Here is a 19,047-nt window from a genome sequence, read left to right as displayed (position 1 = left end):
GAGTTTTGAACCAGGCATTTCTTAGATGAAGTTGCTTTCCTGCTCTTATGTTAGAGGTAGAATTCTGTTCAGTGACTCCTATTCGTGCAAATATTTATGGACTCCTATTTCAAGGCATTGGGTAGAACTGTGAATGAAACAGATCAAGTCCCTGCTTTCAAGGAGCTAATGCCCTAGTGGAGTGAGATAGGCAGAAACAAATAAGCAAATAAATATGATGCATGTCATGTGCTGCTAAATGCAATGAAGAAAAAGAAAGCAAAGTCAGGAGATAGGAGAGATGGGTGTCAAGGAAGACCTCCTTGATAAGATGATATGTAACCAGAATCTGGAGTGAAGTGAGGGGAAGAAGGTTCCAGGCAGGGGGAACAGCAAGTGCAAAGACCTTGAGGCAGGAGCAGGCCTGGAGCACAGGGAGGCTCATGTAGCTTGAATCTGACCCAGAGAAGATCAGGATCATTGGAGGTTCTGAAACGGGGAGAACATAACCTGCTTTGTATTAGATCCAGTGGTGACTCCAGTAGGTAGTGACTGTATTTGGAAAGTGACCACTTTATTTCTCTCAACTGCAGAGAAAATGTTCTGAATGTTACTAATGCCATGGTTCACCCTGGTTGTGTTTATCCATGGGTCTGTCTTGTCTCAGTCAGGAAGCCCCAATGTTACTAATACCATGGTTCACCCTGGTTGCATTTATCCATGGGTCTGTCTTGTCTCAGTCAGGAAGCCCATCTGCTCTCACAGTGGGCATCTCTGAGGTCTCAATTTTATTTTTCTAGTCCTTGACCTTTAACCCTATAAAGTTACAGTTCCATACATCCAGCCATCTGAAAGACAAAAGTCACATTTAGTTTTTCTACCACCAAAATTATCCTTCTTCCTCACCCAATTGGACACCTTTCCTAAGGCCCCATTTCTTTACAAGTTTCCGCAGTTTTATCCCAGTCCTCCTACTTTTAAGAAGAAAAGATAGGCCATCAGGAACAAATGCTTAGCTTTCCGCTGATTCCCCTTTCGTCATCTGCTTCTCCTACTCTCAGGGACACAGGCGTCCCTCCCATCCAAGGTGGACCACTTTATCCTTTTCCTGGCCTTCATCCCCACTGGCCGTTCTAAGGCCTCTCTCCCCTCTTTATCCTTCTCTCTTGTTTCCAGAATTCTCAGCCACACTTTTTGAAAGAGTATTTACTCTTGAGTTTTCCATACTGCTTGTCTATTCTTTGACCCACCGTGGCGTGACATCCAGTTCCACTCTTCCAATAGAACTGTCCTTGAGAATGTCAGTTACCTCCTCTGCTTAACTAAGTGGGAGACATTCCTACCACTGTCTTTCTGCCTATATTCCCTACCTACTCACATACCCCCGTGTTACCTAGCTTAGTGGGTGGCTGCACCAGTCTCCATGCCAGAAATGCAGGAGTTGTTCTTGAAACCTTCCTTAAATACTCAAGCCCATCCCTGCCTTTCCACCCCATTCTCTCATGGTTTCTTGTCTGACAGCTCACATCTCTGCCTCCAGGCTGTGTTCCTTGTGTCCCAGGTCCCCTCCTTCAAGTCTCTTAGCCACACTGTCCTATGGAGGGCTGAGTACGTCTTCCCCTGTTCTCAGCTTTTCACTGGCTTATTATATTCATCAGCACACCAGCCTCAGGTGCTCTCTGCCTGCTTCTCCAGTCCCACCTCCCATCACTACCCAGCCCTCCTGAACTTGACCCTCCTGTGGTGCCTTAAGTCCTCAGAGTTCCTAGGGCGCACTGTGTAGATTCACGCCTCCCTGCTTTTGCCCATGCTGTGAATTCTGCCTGAAGTGATCATCCTGCCTAGATCACCTGAACTCTTTAGCCTTCAAACTCTGCTCAGATGTCTTTCATGAAGCCTCCTGCAACCTGCTGGTCATTCCCTCCACACCGTGTACTACTAGACTCTGTCATTGCACTACTGAATTGAATTATATTGGAAGTTATGTTCTTTATGGCCCTGTCTCCCTGCTTTGTCTGCATGTCTTACGGGCCATAATGCCAGTGGCTGGCACCTGGGAGGTGCCCTACTGACATGCGCTGTATTGAATTAAGTGTTCATTATTCATTTATGTTCATTACTTCCCCCTTCTCCTGGCTAATGGTGCCTTCTCCAACCATTCTCTTCCTCTTCAACTTCACTGCTGTTTTCCCAGATCTGACCAGGACCACTGCAGGAGCCTCTAATTCGTTCTCCCTGCCTCACTTTCTGGTCCCTTACACCATTCTCCACACTGTAACCACAGTGACATTTGTAAAATGTCATTTTCTAGCTTACTATGGGCTCCCTCTTTCCTACAGTCTCTGATCCAGACTTTTCAGAACAGCACGTCATCTTCCCTCTTGTTTTCTCACTCACTTGCCTCTCCCACTTTATCTCCTGCTACCCTGCCTTCTCTACACTCTGCCCTGACACCTGACACCTTGGCCATGTCAGCTGCTTTCAGTTCCATGAACACAGAGTGTCATGTCCTCGGCAAAGCATTCCTCTCCACAACCCATACTGACATTAACAGTCCTGCTTTTGTGCTCCTGTAGCTACTGGTTATACGCACCCTTTATCAGACCCGGCACAGCATGCTTCCCACCATATTGCAGTTGTTTGCTTTACCAGTCACTCTCTCCCACCTGTCTGTGAACTCCCGAGAACGGGGTCCCCTCATACCTGGGCTAGGCAGCTCCTCCCTGGGCCCTGCCCTTAGATGGCCCCACTCCCATGGAGAATGGAGTCCAAGGGGCCCAGGGGAACACACCATCAGTGTACATCCCCTAGGCCTGAGGGGTGGCCAAGGGGGGTGCAGGGTGTGGACAGAGCTTTGGCCTTGCAGGCTGGGATAGCTACATGTGTGCACTGCAGTACAGAATAGGCTGGGTGGGAAGAGAAGAGGGCACGGACTGAGGAACAGGGTGCCTCTCCCTGTGTGTTCTAGCACAGAACCCCAAGAAGTCTGAGAATTCTGCATTTGAATCGGCTTTCCAGGCTATTATGAAGGTATAATTTGTCAAAACAGAAACATGGTGTATGAGCCTCCGTTTGTACTCCAGGCCTACAAATATAAGGGGCAGGCCTGACCACAAATACACACACCTTGCTCATTCATCCTTATACCTCTAGCACCTAGCCTAATGCCTGGCACACAGGGACCAGCAACAGGTTTAGATAAATGAATGGTGACATTGCTTTCTCACTTTAAAGTTCATGAAGACTGTAATTGAAGAAATATATCTTGGAAGGTATCTAGTTGCCCAGAAATACCTTTTTTTTTTTTTTTGTAGGAAAGATAATTTAGAAGTCTAGCAAAAAGAACTGTATAAAGCAGTGCCTCACATTTTATATAGTGGTTTATAATTTTCAAAGTACTTTTGCATCCATAATCTAATATGATCTTGAAAATATTCCTGTAAAGTGGTCATGTGACACAATTAGTTCAATTTAATAGGTAAGTAAAATGTATTTCAGAGAGGTTAAGCCAAGGATCCAGGTTCTCAGAACAAGGGAGAGGCAGAGCTAAGTCTTCAGTCTGTGATATCTACTGTTGTTATTTGACAAGGAAAAGGTATCATAGATGTCCTATTTCCCAACAGCCAAATGCATTGTAGAAAGTAATGCTTATCTTTTTTTCAGTGCTTTTCCACATAATGGTCAAAACGTAGGCCTCTCACCCTTTCTGGGGACCCTGAATACTGGAGGGTCATTGCCAGATCTAACCAACCTCCACTACTCGGCACCGCTGCCAGCCTCCCTGGATACCAGTGACCACCTCTTCGGTAGCATGAGTGTGGGAAATAGTGTGGGCAACCTCCCAGCTGCTATGACTCATCTGGGAATAAGAAGTTCCTCTGGTAAGAATCTCCCACCTAGGAAAGAACCTGGTTGTGTCCCCTCGTGGCTTAATCATAGGCAGTCCCCAGCCATGTCGTCCGTAGAGTGAATCATTGAGAGTGACCGCATCTCAGCTGGAGATGATGATGACCTTGTGTCTCTTGACCCTGCTGACATTTCCCTTTGGTGGTTCTATTTCTGCTGGATTTGATGAGCTCTAGGGCAGCTCTGCTGAACCTCATTCTTATTGTCTTCACTAGCCCATGTATCCAGGGGGACTTGGGGAATAAGATTTGGGAATTGAGAAATAAGTCTCCATTCTATGTTGATTGAACAGTGTTAGTGGCTCTTATCAAAATCTGATGATATTTTATAATTTAAGCCATCTCTCTATATCCCTTCAATTTCCCATTGGACATAAAAAGAATATTTTGTATTTTTGAAAATTTACAGTGGATATGATGAAAATATTTAGACTTAATATTTGTATATTAAGTAGAAATCTACCACAGGTCAAAATTATTGATTCAAATTTTCTGAAGTGCTCTAAGATGTGGCATTAGCTGTGTTAAATGCAAGCCATAATGTGACTTGGTAGTTACTGTATGGGTTTGACTGCCTACAGCTCAGACCCTATGTTGAAACATGACTACGTTTGCTTGAACTCTGACAGACACTCCTGTCAATGTCTAAGGCAGCTGATAATCCCTCTTACTTTCACTAATGCAGCAGTACAGCCCCTGGCCGTAATGGCCCTGCTGTAGAATGTTTCATTTGGAAGGGATCCTCAGTTATGGTCTGTAGGTGAAGGAAGTATTTACTGGTTTCCACTCTGGGTTCAATGAGACTTATCCTTGCAAATCAGAACTTACCACCCAAATGAGACTGGCCTCCTTCAAGTGGTCACCTAGAAGGTTCTCTGTGATTGCAGTGATGCTACCATTGTGCAACATAATTTTAGGTTTGAAAAATTGATTCCAGAGACCATCTTTATTTTTGTTTTGTTTTGTTTTGGTTATTTTATTATCCTTAGTAGCAAGTTGTTCACCTGCTGAGTCTGGGTTTTGATATTTAGAAAACAAGTCAGGTATGAGCAGACCTAATGTAAAAAGTAAGTGACCAAGCCATATGATGATGTTCTGGGTCTGGCATGTTTCAGAGAAAGTGATCTGTGGGGCCTGAGATGCTCTTTGTAGTGAAGACACCAGTCTCTCAGCTCTGAGTCTACTTGATTTGCTTCATAATAGAAACTCTCAAAACCTTTAGGATTTCTAGATTTCTTTATTCATTTTTGGAAGCTGGCTGGTACAGATTTCTAGATTTAAAGCATGAGCAGTTCACCTTTCAGGTGAATTCTCAATGACCAAGGACACCCAAGGTCACAGAAATAAAGCAGCATTGGCACGTAGCTCCTTGGGTCTTGGGGAAGTTGTCATTTCCCACTACACCCTTTGACACTTTGCTTCAAGCTGAAGATCCCACGTTTAATCACCGGATATCTTCCTCAAAAAAACATTATTTTGTCCAGAACATGTCAGAATCAGTGTCAAGTTTTTATAGGTTCTATGTATTCCTTAGAGTACATGATACACATATTTTTAAAAGATATTTGAGATTTCTTCCTGAATGAGTTTTTTTTTTTTTTAAATCTAAATTCAGATCTTTAGCTCTAATCCTTATCTGAGCCAGCCGAATCTCTGACCTTTTCAAGGATTGTTGAGTGGTGGGATAAATACTTAGGGTTTTAACATGGACATCTTCCTACCTTTTAAACATAATTTTGCCAACTCAAAATGCTTGATTGTGCCATTTCTTCATTTCCATAACTTTTATCAAACACTTAATTTTTTTACCAACACAAAACAACGCATATTTCTGCTCACCCCAACTGCTCGCACAAGAACTTCGTGCTGAACTTGGAAACATAGGTACTGCAAGTTGAGATACACACAGCAGCGGCAGCAGCAGCATTAGTCATTCACCAAGGGAAGCTGCCAAGATGCTAAGGACCCATTCCAGTTGCCAAGGATCCAGCAGGCATAGGAGAGGGTCGCTGGCCTCACGGAGCTTGTGCCCTTGCAGCTGCACCGTGGAAATGCCTTTCCCAAACTTTCTTGCTCATGCTACAGTTCAGCCCCCTCCTCCCAAACAAAGCACCAGCAAAAACGGCTTTTTTCCTGCATTGAAATAGACTGTGATGAACAATTTCCCAGGAGACTATTTTTTTGTTTTTGTTTTTATTATTTTGTTGGCTGACCACCAGTACAGGGATTAAATTTTTTTTTCCCCCCTTTGGTGGCTGGCCCATTCGGGCATCTGAACCCTGGACCTTGGTGTTATAACACCACACTCTAGCCAGCTGAGCAAACTGGCCAGCCCTCTGAAAAACAGAGAAGGACCCTGGGTTGGGAGATGTGGGGTAGTGCCCATCCTGTGACTCCCTGGTGTGCTAAGAGTATTTAAAGGCTCCCTGAGAGGCACAGATTTCAGTGAAAGGATGTTCTTCCAAGGCAGTAGAGGATCCAGGCAGTGTGCTTGGGACAGAGGCATTCAGAGGCTTGAAACAGAATTTGTAGTGTAGCCTTAGGGCCCTTTCCTTGGGTTGGAGCTGAGCACACTGAACAATTGCCTCTGCTATCCCCTGCTTACCTAGTTTGCTCTCATTCCTTCTGGAGAAAAAAATTATTCTCTTCTTGATGGCATAGTCTCTTTTAGTGTGGGTACATCTTTTCCTTGCCATTGGTACATCTGATGCATTTCCAGCAGAAGAGGTGCCCAGGAGATCCTTTACCTACAGAATCATCATCATATATGGATAGCAGGAAGTTTTCTTTAATCTCTGGGAAACAAAAGATTTAGTCTGAAATTATAACCAGTAACTTGTGAATTTGTTGTCTTCCAGGTCTCCAGAGTTCTCGGAGTAACCCCTCCATCCAAGCCACCCTCAATAAGACAGCGCTGTCCTCTTCCCTAAATAGCCACCCACAGACATCTGTTACCAACACATCTGCTCTTCACCCTTCACTCCGTCTGTTTTCCCTTAGCAACCCGTCTCTTTCCACCACAAACCTGAGCGGCCCCTCTCGGCGTAGGCAGCCTCCCGTCAGCCCTCTCACGCTTTCTCCTGGCCCTGAAGCACATCAAGGTTTCAGCAGACAGCTCTCTGCAACCAGCCCACTGAATCCATATCCTGCCTCCCAGGTAATTAAACAGACTGAGGCACATAGGAATTGCTTTTCTTCTCGGGGCTGTTTTGTATTAGGTCTGTTACTACACCAAGCATCCCTGAGGTCTCAAGTGCAGTCAGTTCTCTCTTATATGTGAAGTCAGAGAGAGCAGAAGTGTGAATGATTCAGAATGCGTTAATGGCTTTCTAATAGCAGATTTGCAGTGTTGATTACTCTTTTTTTTTTTTTTTTAAAGATGACTGGTAAGGGGATCTTAACCCTTGACTTGGTGTTGTCAGCACCACGCTCACCCAGTGAGCCAACCGGCCATCGCTATATGGGATCCGAACCCGTGGCCTTGGTGTTATCAGCACCGCACTCTCCCGAGTGAGCCACGGGCCAGCCCAGTGTTGATTACTCTTAAGCAAATATTCCACAATTTGCAGTCACTGTAACTCATGAATTTGGGATTAGGGAAAAGGGTAGGGTGTAAAGAATGCAACTCAGAATGTCTGATAGCTAAGTGAAACCAGGTTAGGATTTTAAAATCAGTATGGAAAATCAATTATTGACTATAAGTGCATTAAGTCACAGGGGAAAGCCAAAGAAAACGTTTAATACTTTGCTAAACCTTTGATATTGGATTAGACCTCTTCCCTAATTAGAACTGTAGATTTGAGAAACAATACTTTTATTGTTCATGAAATATAAAGGTATAAAGAGGATTATCTCTATAAAAGGACTAAAAGAAGTCTGTTTAGAAAGAGGCACATTTTGGTTACAAGCCCATTGTAGAAATACAGAGGTTGAAACGTCATATTTTGACTTGTTGACTTTGTTTTTATTCTAAACTCTTAGGGTGGTTCTCCCTTCCATAATCATCAATGAATATATTTTTAACCTATTGGTCATGCCCTAAATACATTATAACATAATTAACTACTCACCACTTCACCATAAGTGAGTAATGATTTAGCAAGGAGGAGTTGACAGAACACGATGGAAGGAACTAGAAGATCTTGTCATTAGTCACTCTTTACCAATTACTGGCTATGAGATCTTGATTAAGTGAGTAATCCCTTTGGAGGGAGGATGAGAGGGCATTTCATAAAATTTTTTGATGCTTCTTTTTATGTTACTGGATTGCTTTTAATTTTATTTTACGAGATTATTTTATGGGATATAAAAGTATTCTTTCTAGCTACATTTTAAGGAGACTGGGTAGAGAGCGTCTTTCAGATGGTTTCATTCTTTTACTTGTTTAATATTTAGATTTTTAGAAAATCTATGGTATTCATGCACATATTTTAAAAAGTCAAATAGTTCTAAAGGGCCTGTTGTGAAATAACAGCTGTCTCCTCCTCTCCTGTTAAACATATTTCTCACTGCCTAGAGATGGCTACTTTCAATCATTTCAGCTAATTTCTTTGGTATAATCATGTTATTTCATGCTTATTTTGTTCCAGATTTGGGTGTTAGGCGTTAGCTAATGACGTCCTATCATTGAAGATTCGGATTTCGTTCTCCTTCAACTTTCCCTCAACCTTCACCATATATACACACACACACACATGCACACACATACATTTCCTACACCCTCCTTGTTTAATATAATTTTGGTTACAGAAATACTCCGTGTTTAGTGTTTTTATAGTATAGTTATAGGAATGTAGTCAGAGCTGAGCTATATAGGATGAGGAGTCTTCAAAAAGTTCATGGAAAGACTCATGTATCTTTTAGTTCCATTTTTCCACAAACTTTTTGAAATACTCTTATATACTATGAAATAACAAAATGAACATTTTCTTTTTCTCCTGGGAGTTAATAAATATCCTACTTTTTTTGTTAGTCTGTTTTCTCTGTATGTATAATATAACCTGTATTAATTCAGTCCCAAACTATTGAAGTTGGGTAGATCTCTTCTCAATAGATTTAAAAACAAATCCTCTAGCAGCTTTATAGGAAAAAGAGTGCATGTGACCTTGAATAATTTAAAAATGTCTTTATTCTAACAGCCATGTAATTAATAATGTAGCTGGATATAGAATTCTAAATTTGAAATAATTTTCTCTTGGAATTTTGAACGTATTGATCCATTGCCTTTTAGTGTCTAGAGTTGCTATTGAGAATCTAATGCCATTCAGATTCTTTTTTTTTTTTTTTTTTTTAAAGATGACCGGTAAGGGGATCTTAACCCTTGACTTGGTGTTGTCAGCACCACGCTCAGCCAGTGAGCAACCGGCCATCCCTATATGGGATCCGAACCCGGGGCCTTGGTGTTGTCAGCACCACACTCTACCGAGTGAGCCACGGGCCGGCCCCCATTCAGATTCTTAATACTTGGAATGAAACCTTTATCTTCCTTGGGAGGTTTGTAGTGTCTTTTTATCTCCAGTGTTCTGTAACTTCAAGATAAGGTGACTTGACATAAGTCTGGATAATTGGAGGATTCCATCAGTCTGGAAACTTGTATCCTTCATTTCTGGGAAATTTTTTTTATTTCTTCAGTGATTTCTTCTCTTCAATTTTCTCTGTTCTCTCTTTCAGAAATTTCTATCATGAATGTTGGACATCCTGGACTTTTCCTATACTGACCTTATTTTTTTCCCTCTCCTCTTTTTTTTTTTTTTTTTTAATTTGCTCTGCTTTCTGGAAGAGTTTCTCAACTATCTTCCAACCCTTCTGTTGAGTTTTTCATTCTTCCTTTGATTTTTAAATGTCTCTAAATGTTCCTCATTTATAGCATCATACTTATTCCATGGATGCAATATCATCTTTTATCTCTCTGAGGTTTTTAGTGGTAGTTTTTGTTCCAATTTCCTTTATTTTTATTTTTTATAATAGAATTTTTCCAAATTGCATAAAAGTAGAGAACATAATATAATTAATCCTTCTATACCCATCATCCGGCCTCAGTAATTATCAACCCTGTTGTTACCTTTTTTCATGCATATCCCTACTTTAAAAAAAAAAAGTATATAGAGATACATATTGAAATATTTCAACATGTACTCCAACAGATAAGGATTTTTTAATAGCCTAAATATGATAATGATGATTTTGTTTTTTCAGTACTACTTCTTCCTGCATGGATCTTTCCAAGTTTCTATTCTCTGTATGTCTGCTTTGGTGTCTGACTTTCATGTTAGATGCTTCCCTTGGTGCTCTGCTCATATTTAAGAACAGGACACTAGAAAGCTGACTGGCGGCTCTATGTACATGGGTGGGCTTGTTGAGTGTGGCCTTCATTGTAGAATGATCTAGCTTGGCCATTTCCTTGGGGAACTTCTGATGTCTTTAAGTTTCATGATTTTCTCCTGGGCTGGTCAGACTCCCTGAAGGACACTATTCCAATCTTGCACCTGCACATATGCTTGGATTCCAGCATGTTGAGAGCCAAATTGGGAAAGAAAGGTGGAGATCTCAAGATTCGATAATGAAATTTCTCATAAACCCTGTGTCTTCAGCAGAGTGCCTCACCTCCCAGGGTTCAAAGACCCTGTCTAAGGACCCTTAGTTTTACTCTCTCCAGAGTACAACCCTCCAGTGTCCTGGCAGGTGTGGGAGGTTGGGGCGGTGGCACAGCAGTACCAGCAAGACACCAGCTCTGAAGGTCCAGCTACCCGCACAGGTACTGTGACCAGATCCTCCTGATTTTAGTTTCACCCCTGCTCCCTGCTGTCCCCGGTTCTGGAGCCGTTTAGGGATTTGGTGATGTAAATCAGATTGCCTCTTGGGTTTCCCACTGCCAGCTGAGCGTTTGGCTTTCTCAGCTCTGCTAAGCTTGTTACCACTTGTCCATCTGCTTCTCATTTTCCAGATTCTGTTGCTGTTTTCGTCTCTCATTATCTTTGTTCTCGTGTTGTTTATTATCATTTTAGCATTATTTATTATTGTCTTGGTGTTGTCTGTTAATGTTTATCATTGTTTAATGTTGTTTTAGTGTCTTGTTTTAGTAGGGCTTTGGGAGATAGCAAAGTTAAGTGCCTTTTTCAATCTTTTGTCTTTAACCAGAAGTCGTGGTGTTAAAAAAAAAAAGAAAAAAAACATGATTTTTTATTGAGAAAACTGAGGAAATTGCTTAAATTGGTTGTTTTCTTGTTTCATTGTTTTAAAACAATAGAAATTGTTATTGAATGGGAAATGCTTTGTGGGGAAGTGAGATTTGAGATGTACACTGAAGGAGCAGAAACAGGCTTCTCAGGCATTGTGCAGAATACCACGGTGAGAAAAATCTCAGGCTTCTCTCTCACTTTGACATTTCCTAATCCTAAAGTACTTACTACTAGAATCTCAGAAGCTAATTAGTGGCTTTGTGTGTTTGTTTTACAGATGGTGTCCTCAGATCGAAGCCCGCTGTCCTTTCTGCCTACAGAAGCTCAAGCCCAAGTGTCTCCACCACCCCCTTACCCCACGTCGCAGGAGCTCCCCCATCCTCTCCTACAGCAGACCCATGCCCAGGAGGCCCCTCATCAGCAGCGCCAGGCCGCCACTTCACTGCCACAGTCAGATTTCCAACTTCTCACAGCCCAGGTAGGTCCTAGTAGGAACATCAGTGAGGAGAAAATGCTTCTTTTGTTCTGAGATCCAATCTAAATTATCACCTCTTTGTTCCCTGAAGGGCTCATCTTTGACCAACTTCTTCCCAGATGTGGGCTTTGACCAGCAGTCCATGAGGCTAGGCCCAACCTTTCCTCAGCAGGTATGTGATTGCCCCCTGCCGTCCCCTTCCTTGGTGTATAAACTGCACCATTTAGGCTGTTCAATGTGTAGAGCCCACACCAAGTAGACTAGATACTCCACGTGCCTTGTTTCAGGTGTGTTCTGTGGCTAGGAGAGACTTGAATCTTCCCTAGCCCTAAAATACTGGTGCTAGTGGCCTTGTTAAATGTCAGGCTTCAGCAGAAGAACTGTTTGAACAAGTGGTAGAAGACTTGATGACAGTCTAGTCATAAAATTATAGAGTTATTAATACTGGAAGGTACCATAGCAACCAACTAATCAATCCCCTCATATTGAGGAAACTGAGGCATGGGGGTGGGGCTGAGGCAGTGCCTGGTCCCAGTAGTGGAATTAGAAAGTGGTGCAATGTTTTGCCTGCAGGCCTGGTTGGGGCTCCCAGCAGTGTGTGGCCTCCTGGGAGAGCTCTATCTGGGGGAAGGGGAGTTCCTTCCGTAAGATATTTTCTTTTTCTTTCTTTTTTTTTTTTTTTTTCCTTTTTTTTTTTTTTTCCTTTTTTTTTTTTTTTCCTTTTTTTTTTTTTTTCCTTTTTTTTTTTTTTTCCTTTTTTTTTTTTTTTCCTTTTTTTTTTTTTTTCCTTTTTTTTTTTTTTTCCTTTTTTTTTTTTTTTCCTTTTTGTCTTTTTTCCATGTCCGGCAACGGATCGCAACCCTCAGTGTCGCGCCCGTACCGGACCGGGACCGGCAACGGGATCGCAGCCCTCAGTGTTGCACCCGCACCTCGCTCAGCCAGTGAGCGGGAACCGGTCTGTATGTGGGATCCGAACCCTCGGCGGGGGCGCCGCCACACTCCCAAGCGGCGCACCGGAGCCGGGGGCCCCCCCGCCGGCCCCCCCCAGAAATTTTCATTCACCATCCTTTTTTTTTTTTTTTCCTTTTTGTCTTTTTTCCATGTCCGGCAACGGATCGCAACCCTCAGTGTCGCGCCCGTACCGGACCGGGACCGGCAACGGGATCGCAGCCCTCAGTGTTGCACCCGCACCTCGCTCAGCCAGTGAGCGGGAACCGGTCTGTATGTGGGATCCGAACCCTCGGCGGGGGCGCCGCCACACTCCCAAGCGGCGCACTGTAGCAGTGCGCCACCGGGCCGGCCCCCGTAAGATATTTTCATTCAACTACTTTCTTTTGCTTTTTAGTTTCTCCCTAACAATGACCACTTTCAATATCCCTAGATTTTACAGTGTTCATTACGTATGGATTAGGCTTCAGGATGGATGAAGGAGTGAAGGAAGAGTCGAGCAGTTTCTAGAACTTAATAATAATAAAATTAATAAAGATAGCTATTTTCTACGGTGAAGCCTTGTAGTAAGAACCAATAGTCCTTGCCTCCCTGTTTTCTAAAGAGCCCATTTTACGCAGTGAGAATCAGTGTCTTCCTGGAAAATGATGGAAACAACTTCTTTTGAGATATTTAAAAAAAAATGGTTTGGAAAATTAATTTCAGAAAAGGCACCTAAAATAGGCCCCAATTCTAACCAGTCCCCGTAGAGGTTTTATCATAGAGAGACTGAGGTTGCCTGAGGTTGCTCCGTCAGAGAGTGAAAAGGAAAGGCTCCCACTTTGTCATTTTTCTAGAAATCAAAGAGGAAAAGAGTCCATTGCTTCCTTGGTTACAGGTGGAGCCTTTGAGGGGTTCCCACAGATGGTAGTTTGCAAGAGCGTCAGCGAGGCTGAGGAGGAGGGATGTCTACAACCCAAAGGGCAACAGAAATCCCAACCGTTGGCGTCTCTGGGATGGCCTGGTGGTCTGGGCAGTGTGTGGATGGGGAAAAGCCGATCACACTGTGGACCTTCGGGCCCCGTCTCCCACCTCAGCGCCAGCCTTCCTGACAAGGTTATCCTGCGTGGGTTGTCACAACAGCAGAGCACTCTGGCACCCTAGAAGGGAGGGACTAGAAGGCAGTTGGCGCGTCTGGTTTGGCTCTGGGAGCATAATGCACAACTCACTCACTCCTGAGAAGCAGGGGTCATTCCTCACAGCGTGACCTTCTATGCTTCCAGGTGCCCCTGGTGCAGCAAGGTCATCGAGAACTGCAGGATTCATTTCATTTGAGACCAAACCTGTATTCCAACAGTGGGAATTTCCCAAACACCGTTCTGACAGGTGAGTGTGGGCCACCCTCAACCTCTTTACTGTTTCTGTCCTGCTGTGTTTTTACAGATACCTCTGTAAGGTGGTTTAAACAGCGTAACATTATGTAAAGCGAAAGTGGAAGTCCCCAGCTCAACTTTACTTTCGAGATGTGGGGGTCCAGCCCCAGAGCCCATGAGGCAGGGAGGAAGGGGCCCAGAGGTCAAAGCCTGTTCTGAACTATTTACTCTTAGATGATTGACAACTGTTCAAAGGGAGAAAACCCGCAAAAATTGGGAGTTGTGGAACTGAGTGAAAAGAACGTGGATTCTAGGACAGAGCTGTGGGGCTGGGGATGGTGGATGCATGGGTGCTCACTGTCCTGGTTGGGAAGATAATGGGGGTAGCTGTGCGTTAGTAGCCTGGGGCCCTCATGCCTCTTAATCGGCACTGTTTCCTCCTCACTACTCCTTGCAGAAGACTCAAGCACCACCCTGTTCAAGGACCTCAGCAGTGCACTGGCAGGCATGCCCGAGGTCGGCCTGAGCATGGACACTCCGTTCCCCCTGGAAGAGGAACTCCAGATTGAACCCCTGAGCCTGGATGGACTCAACATGTTAAGTGACTCCAGCATGGGCCTGCTTGACCCCTCTGTGGAAGAGACGTTTCGAGCTGACCGACTGTGAACAGAATTTAATGAACAGGAGAATTTCTTTCTGAAACAGCCAGAATAGAACAGAATAGAATGAAGCCAGCTAACCACCCCAGGCTTTAGTTATCTCAACACGGAAGGAACCCATTCCACGGCCCCAAGCTTGCAGATGAGGTCCTCTCTCAGATGCTATGGCTTTTTTCCAGACCACAGAGCTATGTACTGTCCCTCAGGCCTGCAGCGCCAGTTCTGCTGCAGGCAGGCTGCTTAGGAGCTTCCAGTGAACTGGAAAGCTCATCTTTGTACTGGCCACCTAGTCAGTCAGTGTGTAGAAGTAGAAAGTATTGTGCAGCAGGAGGCCTCAGTAGCATTCTGTAGTGCCAGAACCAGTGATCTCAGTCAACACGGAAGCCAGGACCTGGAGTGGGGCAGTCAGGGCCGTGGGCATGCAGGGCCAACTCAGTGTCCAGCAGCAGCACCAGAGCACCACGATGCCTTCTCTGATCTGACTCTCGTGGCAGGTACCCTCCAGCTGGTGGACATTCCAGGGTTTAGCGGAGAGTGGTGGCTCTCCCAGGTGCCTTAATCGTAATATGAAGAAGATGATTTGCCACAAGTTCAAAGACCGGCTCGAGTTAGGCAAACAGTGCTATTTGTTTTCTCCCAGTTTGTAACCTCTTTTCTGCTGCTTCAGTACACCTTTTCCTTATGGACAGAAGGAAAAGGAAGACTATTTTATTCCATCACTGAAAAAAGTCCCTGGTGGTGGAAGAGCCTGAAGAGAACAGTGCTCTTTCTCGGTGGCTGGGGAAGAGGAGGACTGCAGGTATTTCGCAGACACAATGTCCTCCAGACAAACTCCGGCCAAGTACAGACCTCCCTCGTACAGACCAGCTGGTGGGAGCTGCCAGAGGTCCTGATCAGACCCACCCAGCAACTGAACTTCCCTGTCCCTCCCCAGAGCGGTTTCTCTGTTGATAGGGAGTTTAATGTAATCCCACTAGCCATAAGCTCCTGAGGGCAGGGACTGTGCCTTATTCATCACTGAACCCCTAGTACCTAACAAGTGCCTGGCATGGTGTAAGTGTTGCATAGCTGCATGTCGAGTGAATGAATGAATCTGCCTCGCTGTGAGGCAGTCTAATCTGTAGCTCTCCCCATTCCCTGCCAAATCTTCTCAGAACTTGAGCTCTTCTAACACTTGTGCCTATGGTTAAGTTAAGCATGCACTTTAATTTGCTTTTAACACTAGGTGACCAAATCCAGGATTAGTCTGGCACCCCATTCCCCTCGGGGGTGTGCTCTGTAGCAGGTAGGTGGGAATTGTTTTCTGAGTGCATCCAGAAAGGCTGAGCAGACTAAGGTCACCCAAGTACTGGCACCTGCAGGGTCCTGGCAAATTCCCTGCCTCAAAAGGTCATCCCTCTCAGATCCACGTTTCACTCTAAGTTGTTTTAAATAGAGATTCATTCTTTGAGGCTGAAGAAACAGTTTATAGTAAAATGAAGGTCTAATTCGTGGAACCATCGTTATTCATTAATACCTTTTCATAAAATAGTTTGACCACATTTCCCCCACAGCCTGCCTCCTCTGACTCAGGCTAAGCCAGCCCCTGAACAGGAGCCTGATGGAAGGTATGAAGGGGGCAAAGGGGAGGATGCCCACAGAGCTGCCCCAGGAGGAGTCTAGGCAATGAGAAGACAGGGGAGGGAGTAGGAGAACCCTGAAAGAGGAGACGAAAGGACCCAGAGCATTTGCTTGGACAGTCACTGCCCTTTCAGGAGGCCCAGGGATGTCACTGAGAGGTGGTGGTTAGCTACCACCCAGAGAAGCAAGACTGCACAGTGAAGGTCTGAATCTTTTCCTTGTGGCATGAGGAGTCTTTGCCACGTGATTCTGGGCTGCTTCGCCTCTCCAGACCTCATCCCATTTCTCTCCTGTCTGCAGAGCCTTACCTCTGATCCTACAAATGACCCTCATGGTGCGCCACTCTCCTTCCTCTGAATCCAAGTGTTTCTTTTTCACGCTTACCCCATCCTCCTGTCCTCCTCTGCTGAGTCCTGGCTCGGGAAGGAGCTGTTGACCTCCCCTTGCAAGCCTTATTCCCACTTAAACTTTCAGATCCCCTTATGCTTCAGACCTCAGAGGGGGTGATTTTTTGTTAAGGTAAAAGGGCCTTTCATTGTAATGCTATCCAGCACCCCAGTGTGCTTAAAGAAGCCAGCTTCTGTGTCACAGGCCCCCGAAATCTGACCTCGCCTTTCAGGCAGGAAGTGGTGCTGATGTAAGAGTTTAGTTTTTTTGAAAAACGGAGGTCCCAGCATAATCCACTCTTTGCATAGTGCCTTACCTGTGGGGATCATCGTGTCGGGGTCCCAGTTCACTCTGCGCGGCAGCCCTGCCTTACATCTGGAGACCCCAGACCTACTCAATGAATTGCACTGCCCCGGGGCATTCTCCAGGTGACTTGTGGAAACAGAGGCTTCCAGAGCAAGTGATTTGTTTGGGGCAGTATAATGATGACAATGTGGGTTAGCACTGAATTAAATTTGTCCTTAGGTCTATGAGTCAGTCTTTTCGTGTGAAAAGCTTTTCAGCATTACACAGCCTACTCTGCCTAGACAATGTCAAGAACACCCCATAGACAGTGTCACCCTGACCTTCAGCGTGTAAGCCTACACGTTGCTGCCTTTGTAACAAACCAGTCATGGTCCTCAGCGTTTGAAGTGGCTACATTCTTCAGAGTAAACTATTTTTCAGTATTTAGTTTTGCCACAAGAAATCAATTGTTGTATACTCTCATTTACCAGCAGTTAAACAACATAGAACTAAAAACCTATCTGTGTTTCCATTTTTTCTTTCTGTATGGTTGTGGTTTTTAGGACACAGAGTGTTAGGAGAAATTTTTCTTGATCATGTCAAGATCAACATGAATTCTCCTTTGTCTTCCATTTCTCCTAAGTCTACTGTATATTCCCTGAGCTGAGATGTTGTGTGTCCGAGTCCACATGTGTATTTGAAGACATTCTGGCTGTCCTTGGCGCTTCTGATTTATGCACAGGTGGTTCCAAGTGTGTTTCCATTGCTTCGAGGATGGGACCATCACGGCAACTAATCAGACTTCCTGCCAGTATCCTAACTCCCAGGGCCCCTTGTTAAACAATATTTAAAGATTGGAATTTGTATAAAGTCGCTTCCAAGTTTTATAATGCATCATTTTACATCTTTCTTAATTAAAAGCAGCACAATAAGGTGGTATCGGCATTTGGTGTTTTTCTTTAGCCCCAGGTGAGGCACGTTGATGGAAAGCCTCTCTCACTGCCTCCTGCACGGCTCAGCCTATAGTTATGGATTGCTGGGCCTTCGCCAGGCAGTCCTGCACCAGCCAACTTGTCAAGCGTTCTTCATTACACATGTAGGGCGCACGGTTCCTTTGAAAGTGGATGCCAAGGCCTCCCACTGCCAGCACCCCTTCCGGACATCTGCTCCTCCCTCTTCCTCCCCTAGCTGCTCCGTCCCAGCCTGGCCTTTACCCTCTCCTTGTCTTGCTGTCCCCAGTCCCAGCAGGGTTCACAGAAAACAGCCTTGAGCTTCTTTCAGAGTCTCAGCCTCGGCCACACTCAGCACTTGTCATAAAGGTAACTGTCTCCTGAAAGCATACTCTGTCCCGTCTCTGACCCTAACTTCCAGAGCCCCATTTCTGCTCTGGACCCCACTGAGAATTCTGTCCCTTCTCTCAGCCTGCCAGTCCTCTCCTGGCTTCCCTCCCTTCCTTCTTGGCCTGGTCCACGGGTCAGTGGCCTCCTGCTCTGACCTGGCACGATATGTGTTTACTATGTGCTGGGCACAGTTCTAAGTGCTTGAACTGTGGGAGCTCATTTCACCCTCACAACACTATGAAATGAGATGCTTGTCCCATTTTATAGGTGAGGACACCGAGGCACAGAGAGGTTAAGTAGAATTTGTCACCCCTCTAGTTTCTGAGGGGTGGGAGAGGCTGCCCGGGGGCAGGGTGAGGAGGAAGCAGGATGAGAGGCCACCGCAAGCCAGGGAGGGCGAGCGGGGCCTGAGGCAGCCCGGCGGGACTCAGCCTGCGTTTGGGAGGCGACGGGGCAGCGTGTGGAGAAGGGTCGAACCTGGCCTCCTCCTGCCAGAAACACCCAGCAACCCCACACCGTGCACTGACTCTGTCCTCTCCTGCCACCCGGGGGCACCTGCGTCCTCTTCTCGGACCTCGCAGAGGCCTCTCCGCTCCAGCAATTCCAGGCCACCGGGACCAGCTGCCTCAGCATCCCACCTGGCTCCCATTCCATCCCTTCCCCCATGAACTTGCCCTGCCCTCCGGCCCCTCCGCCTGCCCTGGGTCCTCACGCTTCCCTGTGCCACCGATGCCACCCTTCTCCAGGGCCTCGCTGCCTTCGCCCACGCTTCTACATCGCTCTCTCCAGGGGCTCTTCCCATCAGCCTGCCAATATGACTTGGTCTCCTCCTTCCTGAAAACAAGCAGAAAACAGCCCCTCAGCCCAGCTTCCCCTCGCACCACAGCCCTGTGTCCTTCCTGCCCTCCCGTCCACGCCC

At 45.4% G+C, this 19,047-nt stretch overlaps 1 protein-coding gene across 2 annotated transcripts in view; it reads left to right on the top strand.

The window, feature by feature from the left end:
• CRTC3 (CREB regulated transcription coactivator 3) overlaps positions 1-17,727 on the top strand; it is a 103,783-nt gene extending 86,056 nt beyond the window's left edge. For both annotated transcript variants that reach the window (XM_008565151.1, XM_008565190.1), the window contains 6 exons: positions 3,643-3,860; positions 6,743-7,041; positions 11,340-11,540; positions 11,629-11,709; positions 13,748-13,850; positions 14,295-17,727. In XM_008565151.1, the coding sequence (XP_008563373.1) occupies positions 3,643-3,860; positions 6,743-7,041; positions 11,340-11,540; positions 11,629-11,709; positions 13,748-13,850; positions 14,295-14,503 (1,111 nt within the window). In that variant the 3' untranslated portion in view covers positions 14,504-17,727. The remainder of the gene's footprint in view (positions 1-3,642; positions 3,861-6,742; positions 7,042-11,339; positions 11,541-11,628; positions 11,710-13,747; positions 13,851-14,294) is intronic.
• Positions 17,728-19,047: the final 1,320 nt, after the last annotated feature.

Source organism: Galeopterus variegatus, unplaced genomic scaffold (assembly GCF_000696425.1).
Source record: "Galeopterus variegatus unplaced genomic scaffold, G_variegatus-3.0.2 Scaffold14, whole genome shotgun sequence".
Classification (NCBI taxonomy): Eukaryota; Metazoa; Chordata; class Mammalia; order Dermoptera; family Cynocephalidae; genus Galeopterus; species Galeopterus variegatus.
Note: the sequence above shows the minus strand (reverse complement) of the source record. Positions and strands in the feature narration are given on the sequence as shown.